The 14,728-nt window shown below is 42.5% G+C and overlaps 1 protein-coding gene across 6 annotated transcripts in view; it reads right to left on the bottom strand.

The window, feature by feature from the left end:
• cep170ba (centrosomal protein 170Ba) overlaps positions 1–14,728 on the bottom strand; it is a 91,207-nt gene that overhangs the window by 29,492 nt on the left and 46,987 nt on the right. For all 6 annotated transcript variants that reach the window (XM_080202621.1, XM_080202620.1, XM_080202624.1 and 3 more), the window contains exons 9-12: positions 12,880–13,694; positions 9,528–9,725; positions 2,146–2,266; positions 172–2,058 (exon numbers count right to left, since the gene is read on the bottom strand). In XM_080202621.1, coding sequence (XP_080058747.1) covers positions 172–2,058; positions 2,146–2,266; positions 9,528–9,725; positions 12,880–13,694 — 3,021 coding nt within the window. The remainder of the gene's footprint in view (positions 1–171; positions 2,059–2,145; positions 2,267–9,527; positions 9,726–12,879; positions 13,695–14,728) is intronic.

Raw genomic sequence — 14,728 nt, 5'->3', positions numbered from 1 at the left:
TACCAACGGACACTGATGGTGCATGAAGGAAAACTCGTACATTAAACGTTCTAAACCTTGCTTTTTGTAAACTTAAGTTTTCATTAACAAGCTTCTACAACAATTAACACATTTTTGTTGGTCTCACTTTTGAAATGTAATATACTAGATGTTCTTTTGATGTATACTCACTGGAAGATTTTGCAGCACTAGTACGGACTCGTGATGTCTGCTTCACTGAACCTCCAGTACTTTTTCTAGATGTAGCTTTAGCATCAATACTAGATGACTTTCGACTGGTAGTAGTTGTATCAATACTTCGAGTACTAAAACTGCTTCTTATCACTGAAGTTTCTGTGTCACTGTTTACAGTGAGTGACCCTGCTCGTTTCCGCGGCAAGGCTAGTAGATCAAGCCGTGATAGCTTCTTATCTGTTGGCTGCTTGGAAGAAGTTGAACTCGTCGCGGAGAGCTCTGAAGCCAAAGAAGCCTTGTCCACATCAGCACTTTCGTTATCCGATGCATCTCCGAGGCGAGCTCGGCGCAGCAGAGATGCTCTGGTTGGCCTAGGTGTTGAAAGGCTGTTTGAACGGGTCAGTGTTGTTTGTACAGAAGACTTCGTGACCTTGCTCAAATCCTCTTTGGTGCGCATAGAGCCAGAAACCTTTTTACGTAACAGTGATTTACTGGTCTGAGTGTGCTCCTGATCAGATGAGCCTACATCGGTGATCGGTAAATATGGAAGGCTGGAGGATCTCTCATCATCTGTAAAGTCTGTGGAGCCACGAGAACCTGTACTGCGTTTCAACTGAAAGCGCCTGCTGTAATCTGGCTTGCTGCTCGTGTCTGAAAGCTGGGCTCTGCGCTTCTCGGTCAGTCTTTCCCGAGCATTCCCTGGCTGTGGATGGTCTTGAGCTGATGGAGTTGCCTTTCCTTTGTGTATACTACTTACGCTGTTCTGTCTCCGTGCAGAACTTGTAACATTTTTACTTTTCAAACTGACAGAACTTGTTGTGTCATTATCTGATTCTCCAGAGAAGGAATCTCCTTGAGCATAGGAATTAATTTCTTGTTGACCAATATGATAATCTTGAGACTGGAGTTTGGCTGCTAAGGCTGCCATTGCAGCTTCAGTATCTTTCAGAATGAGATGTGTATCCTCAGTGTAGTCCCTACTGTAGGAACCTCTTGCATGATCTTTAAAAGGCGGCAGGCTTGAAATATTAGGAACCTTGTTTGCATTGTCAATACTTGGTCTGTCTTTAGTGAAACTTTCACGCCTGATAACAGGTGTACGAGAATCTTTTGTAGGAGTCTTTTTTCTTTCTTGTGAGGGGCTCCTATGAGCTACTGGACCCATTTTACTAGCAGAATAGATCGCATCTGTGGTTCCTGAAATAGATTGGATTGTATCTGGGACAGATGACCACCTTGCGCAGGATGTAACAATTGCTGCTTTTGAGTCTACCTCCTGTTCTTTTTGCTTTCTCTCAAAGTTTGCTGGCATTACTTTAGTTACCAAAGCTTGTTTTGAAGGGCTTTCTAACTCCTTCTTTTCTTTTGCACTGTTATAGGAAGTCGATTTCAGATCATATTCTGGAGAGCCTCTACTGCTACTTGGAGCTAGCAACTCCTTGGTTGCATTTTGTGTATTTGTATCTGTTACCCATTGCCAAGTCTCAGATCCGTCATGATCATTCCATGTCTGCTCTTGATGTAATCTTCTGGTGACCTTGGAAATTCTACATTTTTTACCCTTCACTTTTATAACATGTGATGAATCATCTGACTTATCACTTAAACTGTCAGGCTCCAAGTCTCTGTCTTCATGTATATACAATTTTTCATGACTCTGTGGATAAGAATGCAATTCCAATTCCAACTTCTTTTTCGATTCGGTGCTGGGAAAAGAACGTTGTTGAAGGAACTCTTTTGATTTTGGACTATCAAGCTTTTCACTTGCCGGCAATTGGGGAAGCGTCCGACGTTTTCGCGATGACTGGCTTGTTGTTGATGCTGCATCTGAATCTAGAGTTTCTATACTCTTCACATAATTTCCAATATCAATCATAGCTCCGGCTTTCAGGGAAAAAGTAAAAATGGTGAACTGTCAGCAAAACAGAGCATCATAATTTTATTAAAGACACCATTGAATTTAATACTCACTCCCTTGTTGAAGGTCATGCAATCCACTGACTGGCCCAGCACCATTATAGCCATCCGCAAGACTTGCCCATCTAGAGACCCATTTTTGCGTTCCATGAGATATTGGACCCACTGGTCGCATCTAGATGTTTGACCCAGGGGAAGAGAACACAAAACATACAAAGTTTAGTATAGATACATTATGTGCAAGAAAAATACATTTCAAATTACATCCAATTCTCAACCACATTGGGCTCAGAATTTATTGGTTTGGAATAACTGGCAAGTATCACTAAAATTCATGGTGACCTTTCTTTTGGCAAGATTGAAGAATTTCTTAACATTTAGTATACGTTAGAATGCAAAAAACATAAAATAAGCAGAAATCGCATTACCAATTGAGATTCGTGGGAAGTATGAATCTTGAATATTGACAAAATATCAATTTTCAGCAATGCTTTTTGTCTTGCGCTCATCAGGACAACTGCAAGAATGCCAAAATAAGGGGAAGAACAACTTCACACCGTGAGAAGAGAGTGCTCATTAGTAGACAAGTGGACTCTGATTTGGTAGGGGCATTGAAATGGAGAATGCACCAGTTAATAGTAACTGACAGTCAACTGCCAAGCATTGTTTGATTGGTCAAGGCATTGCCCTGAGGAATGAACCAAACAATGGCCATCATTTATTTAGTTTAGCTGAAAAGGGTGTGGTGTGTGTACATGTTCTTTTTGTCTGTAAAGAACAGGGCTCTGTGTATTAATATGTAGCTTTCAGTACATGCAAACGCACCAAACTGTGGGCCCAACTAACAATCCTAAATTGGTTGTCAGCACAGTTTTTAAAACAGAGGATCAATTAGCAAATGTTGTCCAATGCAGACTCACATTTAACGTTGGACAGTGTTTTGAGTTTTGCAAGCAAGGGTTGTTATACTGGGTACCTTGCCCATTGCGAATCATGGAAGAGACAAGGTTTGATACGATCTTTGGGTCATATGGCCTACATACCTGATATCACACTGGCAATGAAATTTATGTGCCACATTAGTCGTGTGTGATAGATTGAATGTCTTTTTGGTTTGATGGCAGCATCCTTTAAGGTGAATACCACATCCTTTAGTGTGTTGTATAGTAACAGTGCAAAACAGCTAGCTTCACCTGTTGTTCAAATATTTGAGGTACTTTGCCTTTCCCGGGTATTTGAGATAGACTGGGCACTTTTCAGGGCCTAAAGTGGCAGCCTCAGGCCTATTCAAGAGTTTGCACTATATACGTCATGAAATGATCTGACCAGGGTATCCATTTTAGCACAGAATGCCTTTGACGTGTCCTGTTTCAGTATCAAGCTTGTATAGTGAGCAAATGTCTTGGACCCTATTAACAAGGTTGCTGATAAAACCAACCTTATAGCATGTGGAATTGCAAAAATCCCAACGTGTGTATTGACCAGTGAAGACAGGCTAGTGGTGGATAATGGTAGAGAAACCCGCCCAATTTCTCAGCCAGATCATCAAGGAAGGAGAGATCATTTGATTGCTCCATTTTGAAGGTAAATTTGAGCACAGGATGGAATCTGGGAAGACATGCAAGGAAATTATTACATGCTGCTACAGATCTAAATATAGCAAAAATGCTGACCACATATTGGAAATATGCAAGGGGTAACAAGGGGCAAGAGATGAGTGATGGCCATTTGCTGTTTCATTTTCCAGGGCAATGCCTTGGACAGAGTCAAAATGCCTGGTTTAAATTTTCAAACAACGCTTGGCAGTTAACCTTCAATTACCATGGATGCATTCTCCATAGTAACATCTCTACCAGAGTCCACTTGCCAACCAATGAGCACTCTCTTCTCACACAGCATAAATTTGTTGTTTCCCCTGACATGGTATTCTTGCAATTTAAGTTGATTTATTAGTTACAAGTAGGTTTACATTAACACTGCAACAAAGCAACTGTGAAAATTCCCTAGTTGCCACATTCCAGCGCCCGTTCAGGTACACCGAGGGAGAATTTAGCAAGGCCTTTTGGACTGTGGGAAGAAACCGAAGCACTTGGAGGAAACCCACACAGACAGAGACCAAAGCCAGGAATCAAACCCAGGTCTCTGGCGCTGTGAGGCAGTAGTGCTAACCACTGCGTCACAATTGTCCTAAGAAATGCAGAATGAAAAGCTTCAACAAAATGCCTTTTTCCCCTGCAATATGCAAATTCTGTACTACCAAATGACTATATGAAAGTATGAAATACATATTCCTGCTTACAGTCCTCAATGCAAGAAAATTAAAATTTAAAGTTAGAGATCATTAATGCACATTATGCATAATATTTTTAACCAAATGCAGTTGTAAAATCTTTTATTACACCAATGACTCAGACGCCACAAGCAAACATTCAAGAATATAAGAAATACACTGAGACCGAAGGGATATTTTAAAATGCATATACGAACACCAAAATTGCCATAAAACTGAAGAAGTGCACTTTTGGATCCTGTTGCACTTTAAATTTTAGACATAACTTCACAGCTTTTCAAAACTGAGACGACCACAAGGCGCACAAGAAATTTGCATGATCCACACTTTCCCAGGTTGCTGACAACAGGAGGCTTTGCTGGAAGTTAAATGGCATGAACAAGTCGCATTTGGCCTAAGCACTGAAAATGCACAAACATTCGAGGCAAATGAGAGTCAATGGGTAGCCGTCAGTGAGAATGAAGAGTGTATATTCTGAAACAAGGGTAGCAAGTAGTAGTTTCAGTGCTTTGGAGGTAACAAGATGGAGTAGGCAAGTGGGCAGATCACATCTTTAAGTAATGAGCACTAGTTAAAGAAACAGGGATGTGACGAGAACAAATGGCAGTAGACTAAGAGCAGAAGAATGAGGTGGGTGACTATAAGGTTTGTAGATGCAAACAAATCCGAAGCTGGGTGTATTAAAAGAAGTGCAACTTAAAAATGTAAGAAATAAACTTCATCAGAGGATAAAGAAAGAGAAAGGGTGAAAGGGAAAGGAGGTACATAAGAACAGGAACAGGTAATTCAGCCCATCGAGCCTGCTCTACCATTTAATATGATCATGGCTGAACGGACATTTCAATGCCTTTTACATCCACTATCCCCATCGCCCCTTACATTGTCAATCAGAAATCTATCACTCTCTGCTTTGAGCACAAGGACTGAGCTTCCACAGCTCTCTGGGGCAGAGAATTCCAAAGGTTCACAACTCTCGGTGTAGAGAAATGTCTTCACATCTCGGACCAAAGTGGCATCTTTCTCATTTTGAAATTGTGCACCCTAGTTCCAGATTCCCCAGCCAAGGGGAATATCTTAGCTGTATCTACTCTATTTTTTCCTTTAAGTATTTGGTCGGTTTCAATGAGACCATTCTCATTCTTTGAGACTCTAGAAATACAGGCCCACTTTGTCCAATCTTTCTCCATAAGACAGTCCTGCCATCCAGGACCAAGTCTGGTGAACCTTCATTGTACTCCTTTTAACAGGACCAAAACTGCCCAGAATACTCCAGGTGCAGTCTAACCAAGCTTCAATGCAATTGAGACAAGATGTCACTACTGCTGTATTCAAGAGAGGGAGGAGATGGGAAAGGTGGGGATAAGGCAAGAGGCGGAAGGAAAGGGCGAAGAAAGGGAGGAAAAAGAGACTGAGCAAGAAAGGGATAAATGGGAGACGGCAGGAAAGGGGATGAGATAGCAGGAAATAGAGAAAGGGAGAGAGCAAACAAGAGGACACATGGGAGGGGGAAACCAGCAGACCCTCATAAAAGGAGGGGGTGTGGCCTCAAATGGGAAGGGTATGTGGCTTCGCAATAGGGGGTGTGGAGGTATGCAAGTGCCAAAATGGGGAAGAGCAGGCAAAAATGGATGGAGAGAGATTTGGAAAGGAAATAGTTTTATTTTGTTTTACAGCAAGTTAATCACAGTAGAACTATATTCACTGCTGTGAACCAGACTGTTCAGTGCCAGTATGTACTAAGACAGTTGCAGACTTTCCATATGTTCCATATCTTCTCCTCTCCAAAGGTCACCTACTTCCAGCTCTGTATCATCACCATTTGCAATTTTACCTCACCCGATCTCTTGCTGAAGCCTTCATTCATAACTTTTTAAATCGCCAAACATGATTATTCAAATGCTAGTGGACATCCTCCCTTCATCTACACTCCTTTTGCATCAAATAGTCCCAAAATCTGCAACCATATACAATCCCATATCAACCCATGATCACCCATCTCTCTTTGTTGACCTGTATTATTTTCTGTTCTCTCAGAACACTGTACAACTGGTCCTGAAGTCTTGCACATTGCTCCCTCACATTCGTCCCATTTCTGGAGGTTATGCAGATCCAGTTCTGGAATTCCCTCCCTAAACCCCTCTCTGCCCTTCCACCAAGAAAACCCTTAAAATCCAACTCTCCCAGAAAGCTTTTATTTTCTTGTTAATTGTATTTTTATGGTGTACCTTGAGATCGTGTTCTACATTAAAGGCCAATGTAAATGTTGGCTGCTGTTATTTCGTAAGCAAACAGCCTTTCAATTATCACAGAGGATTCCAAATACAGTAAATGTGATAAATGTATTTTGATGGTCAGAATTGAGGAACAAGTGTTGTCCAGACAGCCCAATGCTCAAGCCTAACAACACCCTTTCATAATAACAGCATTCTGTAAACATAGTAAATATTTACAATAGGGCATACATTTGCCATGCTATAGGTGGATTGATACAATGACTCTGAAATCAATGTAAGTAGTCTCACAACACCAGGTTAAATTCCAACAGGTTTATTTGGCACAAAAGCCACTAGCTTTTGGAGTGCTTGCTGCTCGTTTGTCAGGTGAGTGGGAGTTCTGTTCACAAACAGGGCATATAAAGACACAAACTCAATTTACAAAACAATGGATAGAATGCGAGTTTTTACAGGTAATCAAGTCTCAAAAGTACAGACAAACGTGAGTGGACAGAGTGTTAAGCACAGTTGAAAGGAGATGTGTATTGTCTCCAGACAGGACAGTTAGAGAGATTTTAGAAGACCAGGCAAGTTGTGGGGGTTACAGATAGTGTGACATAAACCCAAGGTCCTGGTTGATGCCGTCCTCACGTGTGCGGAACTTGGATATCAGTCTCTACTCAGCGAATCTGCACTGTTGTGTGTCGTGAAGGCCACCTTGGAGAACGCTTACTTGAAGATCAGAGGCCAAATGCCCATGACTGCTGAAACGTTCTCCAACAGGAAGAGAACACTCTTGCTTGGTGATTGTCGAGCAGCGTTCATTCATCCGCAATGTACCATGCCTCGGGACATCCTTTCCTACAGTGTATCAACGTTGGCCGAATTGCAAGAGTATGTACCGTGTACCTGGTGGATGGTGTTCTCATGCGAGATGATGGCATCCGTGCCGATGATCCGGCATGTCTTGCAGAGGTTGCTGTGACAGTGTTGTGTTCTCCTGAAGGCTGGATAGTTTGCTGCCAACAATGGTCTGTTTGAGGTTGTGCAGTTGTTTGAAGGCAAGAAGTGGGGGTGTGGGGATGGCGTTGGCGAGATGTTCGTCTTCAATGACGTGCTGAAGGCTCTGGAGAAGATGTCATCACTTCTCCGTTCCGGGAAAGTGCTGGACGACAAAGGATACTCTGTCTGCCGTGTTTGTCTTCAGAGGAGGTCGGTGCGGCTTTTCCACTGTGGCACTTCAGAACTGTCAATCAATGAGTCGAGCTCCATATCCTGTTCTCATGAGGGCGTCTTTCGGTGTCCAGAGGTGTCTGTTGCAATCCTCCTCATCTGAGCAGATCCTGTGTATACGGAGGGCTTGTTCGTAGGGGATGGCTTCTTTAACATGTTTAGAGTGGAAGCTGGAGAAGCAGAGCATTGTGAGGTTATCAGTAGGCTTGCAGTACAGTGAAGTGCTGAGGTGACCATCCTTGATGGAGATGCGTGCGTCCTTGAACGCAACTGATTCCAGAGAGTAGTCCATGGTGGAATATAACTTGATGATGTCATCATACAGTTGTTTCAATGATTGTCCACCATGAGTCCAAAGGAAGAAAATGTCATCAGTGTATAGCATCGACTGAAGGTCCTGTGCAGTGAAAATGTCTTGAGGAGGTCTATGGACAAGCCCTCCATATACACGGCCCTCCCTATGAACAAGCCCTCCGTATACACAGGATCTACTCAGATGAGGAGGATCACAGCAGACACTTCCAGACACTGAAAGATGCCTTCATAAGAACAGAATATGGCATTCAACTCACTCATCGACAGTTCCGATGCCCCACGGTGAAAAACTTCACCGACCGCAGAAGACAAACAAACAAACACGGAACACGGCGGACAGAGTATCAATGACATGTTGTCCGGTATCTTCTCCGGAGCCTTCAACATGTCATTGATGAAGACGAACATCTTGCCAACGCCATCCCCACACCCCCAGTTCTTGCCTTCAAGCTACTGCACAACTTCAAAACAGACCATTGTTGGCAGCAAACTACGCAGCTTTCAGGACAACAGTGACCATGACACCACAGAACTCTGTCACAGCACCTCTGTAAGATGTACCGGATCATCAACATGGGCGCTGTCCCCTCATGTGATAATACCAACCACCAGGTACATACTCTTGCAACTCAGCCAACATTGTCTACCTGACATAGGTAGGAAAGGGTGTCCCGAAGCATGGCACATTGGGGAATCCATGCAGACACTATGACAGCCGATGAATGAACATTGCTCGACAATCACCAGGCAAGAGCATTCTCTTCCTGTTGGGGAACACTTCAGCGATCATGGGCATTCGGCCTCTGATCTTCGGGTAAGCGTTCTCCAAGGTGACCATCACGACACACGACAGTGCAGAGTTGCTGAGCGGAGACTGATAGCCAAGTTTCGCACACGAGGATGGCCTGAACCGGGATCCTGGATTCATGTCACACTATCTGTAACCCCCACAACTTGCCTGGGCTTCTAAAATCTCTCTAACTGTCTTATCTGGAGACAATACACATCTCTTTAAACTGTGCTTAATGCTCCCTCCACTCACGTTGCCTGTACCTTTGAGACGTGATTACCTGTAAAGACTCACATTCCAGCCATTATTTTGTAAATTGAGTTTGTGTCTTTATATACCCTGTTTGTGAACAGAACTCTCAATTACCTGATGAAGGAGCAGCAAGGGCTCCGAAAGCTAGAGGCTTTTGCTGCCAAATAAACCTGTTGGGCTTTAACCTGGTGTCGTGAGACTTCTTACTGTGTTTACCCCAGTCCAATGCCAGCATCTCCACATCTGAAATCATTGCCATTGTCCTATCCAATTGTTACATAGTAACCATGAGTATAATGGCTAGATATCAAAAAAACTAAATATTAGTGATTTTATCAATTACCTGCGCCACTGTATCTGAGCCACTAATAGTTGTGTGATATGCCTGTAACGAAGGTGTTTGCTGGTAAAAAGTGTTAGTGCTCTTGTTACCCACACAATGTTCATTCCGTAGCGTAGGAGAACTTTCATCGTTTATCACAGGTCTATAAATTTCAGCGTTAATCCGAGAAAAGTCCGGTGATTCAAAAACACCAAACACCTGGTTAAAATTAATAAATTAATGTGAATTAGTAAGCTGTCCATATCATTTACTTTAATATTGACTTTAAAGTTTAAATTGAAATACATGCTCATGTTACTGCTCAGAGCAACATCTTGAGATTGGAAAGATGATAAAATGCTCATCCAGTCTGACTAACAAGCTGTTTCAGAATCAGCAATTACATGTCTCAAAATTTACAATGTCTCAAGTTCTGTGGCTAAAATTTTCATAACATTTCCAACAATCTTCTTGCTTTTGAAATAAAGGCAAAATACTGTGGGTACTGGAAATCTGTAATAACGAAAAATACTGGATAAATTCAGCAGATCTGGCAGCACCTGTGGAGAGAGAAACAATATACCTATCTGGATTACTTTACTGTGTAATGGCAATCCACCAGTAAGTTCGCAGACATGCACCCACTATTCCTCTGCTGATCGAAAAGTTTGCATTACGTGGCTAACTGTGTTTAACTTTGTGTTCAGCAGACGAATATTTTCGCAAATTTTGGCTTGTATGGTTATCATAGCCATGGGTTTTGAAACATCATTGTAAGCATAATTCAGGACTACAGTCTTGATAAGATGCTGCAACTGCTTTTAAAGTAACTTTTTCGGCTTGTTGCATTCAGGATATAAAACAACAGCATTACTCAGCCCACTATAATGAAACATGACCAGAAATAGAAACCTTGCCAATTTTCTGCATTCATGCTTGGTTATGAATCACCACTCCACTTACACTGCCTGATAAATTATCTCACAGCAATATTCATCTTAATATTTTTCTTTTTTGTACAGCTTTTTTGGGAGAGGTGTTTTAAAATCAAAATTTAAAAATTGGGTGTGTACTCCACAGCTGAAAACAAGAACAAATTAAACTTCTTGTGGAACAAATAGTAGACAGACAGACACTGTTTAGCTTTGCTGTATGAAGTCACAGAGATAGCAGGATCATCGCCTGTTACCCAAGTGGCACACATCATCCTGACTCAAATAAATTATGATCTGTGTTTCATTATTGCCAAGAGAAAACTCTGCCTTCTCTACTCAACACTATTATGGAAGTGCCACAACCACAAGGACTGCAGCAGTTGAAGGATGCTGCCCATCTGGAACTGAGGGTAAAAATCGGTAATCCAAGTATAAGAACATAAGAACACAAGAAATAGGAGCAGGAGTAGGCCAACTAGCCCTTCGAGCCTGCCCCGCCATTCAATAAGATCATGGCTGATCTGTCGTGGCTCAGTTCCACATTCCCACCCTCTCCCCATAAGTCTTAATCCCCTCTCATATCGAAAACCCATCAACCCGCTTCTTAAAAATATTTAGCGAGGTAGCCTACACCACTTCAACGGGCAGAAAATTCCAGAGATTCACCACCCTTTGAGTGAAGAAATTCTTCCTCAACTCCGTTCTAAACCGCCCCCCCTTTATCTTGAGGCTGTGCCCCCTAGTCCTACTGTCCTTTCTGAGCGGGAAGAGTCTCTCCACCTCTATCCAATCCATCCCATTCATCATCTTATACGTCTCAATGAGATCTCCCCTCATTCTTCTAAACTCTAACGAGTACAAGCCTAATTTATTCAGCCTCTCCTCATAGCTCAACCCCCTCAACTCCGGCATCAGCCTAGTAAACCTCCTCTGCACTCCCTCCAAGGCCAAAATATCCTTGCGTAAGTACAGCGCCCAAAACTGCACACAGTACTCCAGCTGCGGCCTCACCAATGCCCTATACAGCCGCAGCAAGACCTCCCTACTTTTATATTCAATCCCCCTCGTGATGAAGGCCAGCATCCCATTCGCCTTCCTGACCACCTGCTGCACCTGCAAGCTGGGTTTTTGCGACTCATGCACAAGGACCCCGAGGTCCCTCTGCACCGTCGCCTGCTGCAGTTTTTTGCCACGTAAGTAATAATCCTTCCTACCATTATTCCTACCAAAGTGGACCACCTCACACTTGCCAACATTAAATTCCATTTGCCATTTCCTGGCCCATTCGCCCAGCCTATCTAGATCCTTCTGCAGACTCTCCACACCCTCCGCACAATTTGCCTTTCCACCAATCTTGGTGTCATCAGCAAATTTTGACACCATACACTCGGTTCCCTCCTCCAGATCATCTTTATAAATGATAAATAGCTGAGGTCCCAGCACCGACCCCTGGGGCACTCCACTAGTCACCATCCGCCAATCCGAATAGCACCCATTGACCCCCACTCTCTGCCTCCTATTTGACAACCAATCCTCTATCCACGCTAACACCTTACCCCCAACTCCATGTCCCTCGACCTTCTGCAATAACCTCTTGTGAGGCACTTTGTCAAACGCCTTCTGAAAATCTAGAAAGACCACTTCCACCAGCTCTCCTCTATCCACCGCCCTAGACACATCCTCATAGAACTCCAGTAAATCTGTCAGACACGACTTCCCTTTAACGAAACCGTGCTGCGTCTGCTCTATCAAGCAATTCCCCTCAAGATGCCTCGCTATTTCCTCCTTGATGGCGGATTCTAACATTTTACCTATAACAGACGTTAAACTAACCAGCCTATAATTCCCTGCCTTTTGCCTGGCACCCTTCTTAAACAATGGCGTAACATTAGCCGTTTTCCAATCTTCCGGCGCTTCCCCGGAATCCAGTGACGTTTGGAAAATAACCACCAAGGCATCCACTATCACCTCCGCCATTTCTTTCAGAACCCTCGAATGCATTCCATCCGGTCCTGGGGACTTGTCCACAATCAGCCTCTCCATTTCTACCATTATTCCTATCCAGTGAGCAAACAAAAAAAAGCAAAGTGCTCACACTCCCCATGAACTTGAAGCAGTTTCTAGCCATTTTGTAAGTTGGTATGATGTACAGCACAACTGGCAATTGATCAGATTTCTCTGGTGAGTCTAAAAAATAGACCAAAGGTAGTATCATTCACTGGTTACATCACCAAAGTGCAACATCATCAAGCTACAGAAGATGGAGTTTTATGACAAATGCCAACATCCAAATGCTTTCACTCAATTCCAAAACACACAACAGGATAACCAGGAATAAAAGTTACATTGGTGTAAATATACTCTAACATATTCTGTTACAAATAAGCCAGTACATATATTTCCTTGAAGAAACATTTATTAGCATTTACACTTCTTACCTGGTCAATCATTTTACGAGCTTCTTCAACCTCTTTGTCCTGTGTATCTGTTTCAATGGTGTATGTACCTGTATCACTCAGACTGTCTTGATCCCCTTGTTTAGTAGTTGGCTTTGCTGGATCACCAGGTTTGGTGGTTGGTTTGGCTAAAGTTGTTGGGGAAGATAGAAGTGGTGGTGGTGGTGCCTCTGGTACAGTGGGTGCCGTTGTCACACATGCAACAGTCACAGGCAGAGCATCTGGAGATTTTTCTACGTCAGTAATCATTTTTGTAGTTTCTTTTAGCAGTTCAGCAGCAAACTCCTGGCTGAGCTTGCTCTTTCGTCCCACACTCCCAAAACTCCGAAGTAAACCTTTGGAGCTTGAAGCAGAGGAAGTGCTTAATCGCTCTTCGGTCTTTTCTCTCTTTAGTGAATTGGACCTTTGGGGTGCTGATGAACTAATAGTAGATTTGTTCACTTGCACCAAAGATTGGGTCTGCTGCACCGTGCCCTTTTCACATGCTGAGATGCCTTTACGTTTTTCTAGTTTAGCTCTAAGAGCGACATAAGAATCAGTCTGCATGGCATTTGCACTTTGAGTGAAAGAATGTGCTCTACGTTTACGAGGGTGATCGTCAAAGAATTCAATAACAAAAGCTTGTTGGCCCACAGGCATATCTTGTGGGTCATGCGGGAGCTTACATGGTTTGGGTTCATCACTGCAAATCTTGAATTGCCCTGGGTGGGAATCCAGAGGAGAGTCTGTTTTCTCTTGCTGCTTAGATGCAACTTGATCCTCTGAGTCACTCTGTGTACCATCTTCATGTCTACAACCTAATAAACGTGCAGAAAAACAATTCAATTTCCAATTAATACAAGGACATATTTTAATAGATTTAAATGTTTTGCCTTTCAAATAAAAAGGAAACCCTCAGTTCATAATAAATCAACTTGAAAGTGAGTAATCTTAAATAAAGTAAACTATAACAGTGTTGTACTGGAGAATTTCTTGTTTCCCGAGTTGTGATAGCAAAGCTTAGTTTGCTTTAAAAAAAAAAGCTTTTATTATCACAAAACTGCATGCAGTACATAGCCGAATCTTGGAAACAGAGAACAGTCCGCGCTAACTGCTGATTCTATCCCAAGACTGCGCCCAAGACTACAAGGATCAATTCAATAATTATACCTTTTTTAAAATCAGCTTACATGGTTTTAGTAATACAAGCAGTGGTACATCGAATAAAACAAACTGTGATTCCCTCATCCCCGACCTTGGTTCTGTGAATCCTTTATGCCTTGTTTTCTGTAATAAACAAATTCTGTGACTCCCTCCTCCCCGAACTTATCTAATGTCTCGTATGTTATCTCGCGGTATATGGAGTCAACCTTGTTAAGGCAGGCTTTCCTGGTGTTAATCATGTCTCACTCATGCTGTGCAAAGTCAACCTTATCAAAACAGACTGAGGCCAAGCATTTGGTCTTCTCTGGTCGTAGTCATTTCTTTGTTCAGAGTCAGTCAGTTTTACAGGTGTCTGGCATTTTGAAATGGCTTGGTCTGCTGTCCTTATTTCATACTAAGTACTTGACCATTTTTCCCATCATGCCACTGCTTCATTCGTACACTATCACAACAGCTACAAAAATGAAACTTACTAAGACTACAAGAAAAGGGATTATTTTATGTACATTCAGTGTAGATGACAGCCCAAAAAGGAAAAGGGTGAGACAACTAGTATGTTGAGAAATAAATCTTTTGTGAATTGTGCCTTTTTCTTCAATTATTCTCCTCCACTATATACTCAGACGCAGATTTTCTCCAGGTTTCTGCCCAGAAAACAGCTGAATCTGACAAGGATAAAATAAATAGC

Source organism: Carcharhinus amblyrhynchos, chromosome 14, assembly GCF_965287045.1.
Source record: "Carcharhinus amblyrhynchos chromosome 14, sCarAmb.v2.hapA, whole genome shotgun sequence".
Taxonomy (NCBI): Eukaryota; Metazoa; Chordata; class Chondrichthyes; order Carcharhiniformes; family Carcharhinidae; genus Carcharhinus; species Carcharhinus amblyrhynchos.
Note: the sequence above shows the minus strand (reverse complement) of the source record. Positions and strands in the feature narration are given on the sequence as shown.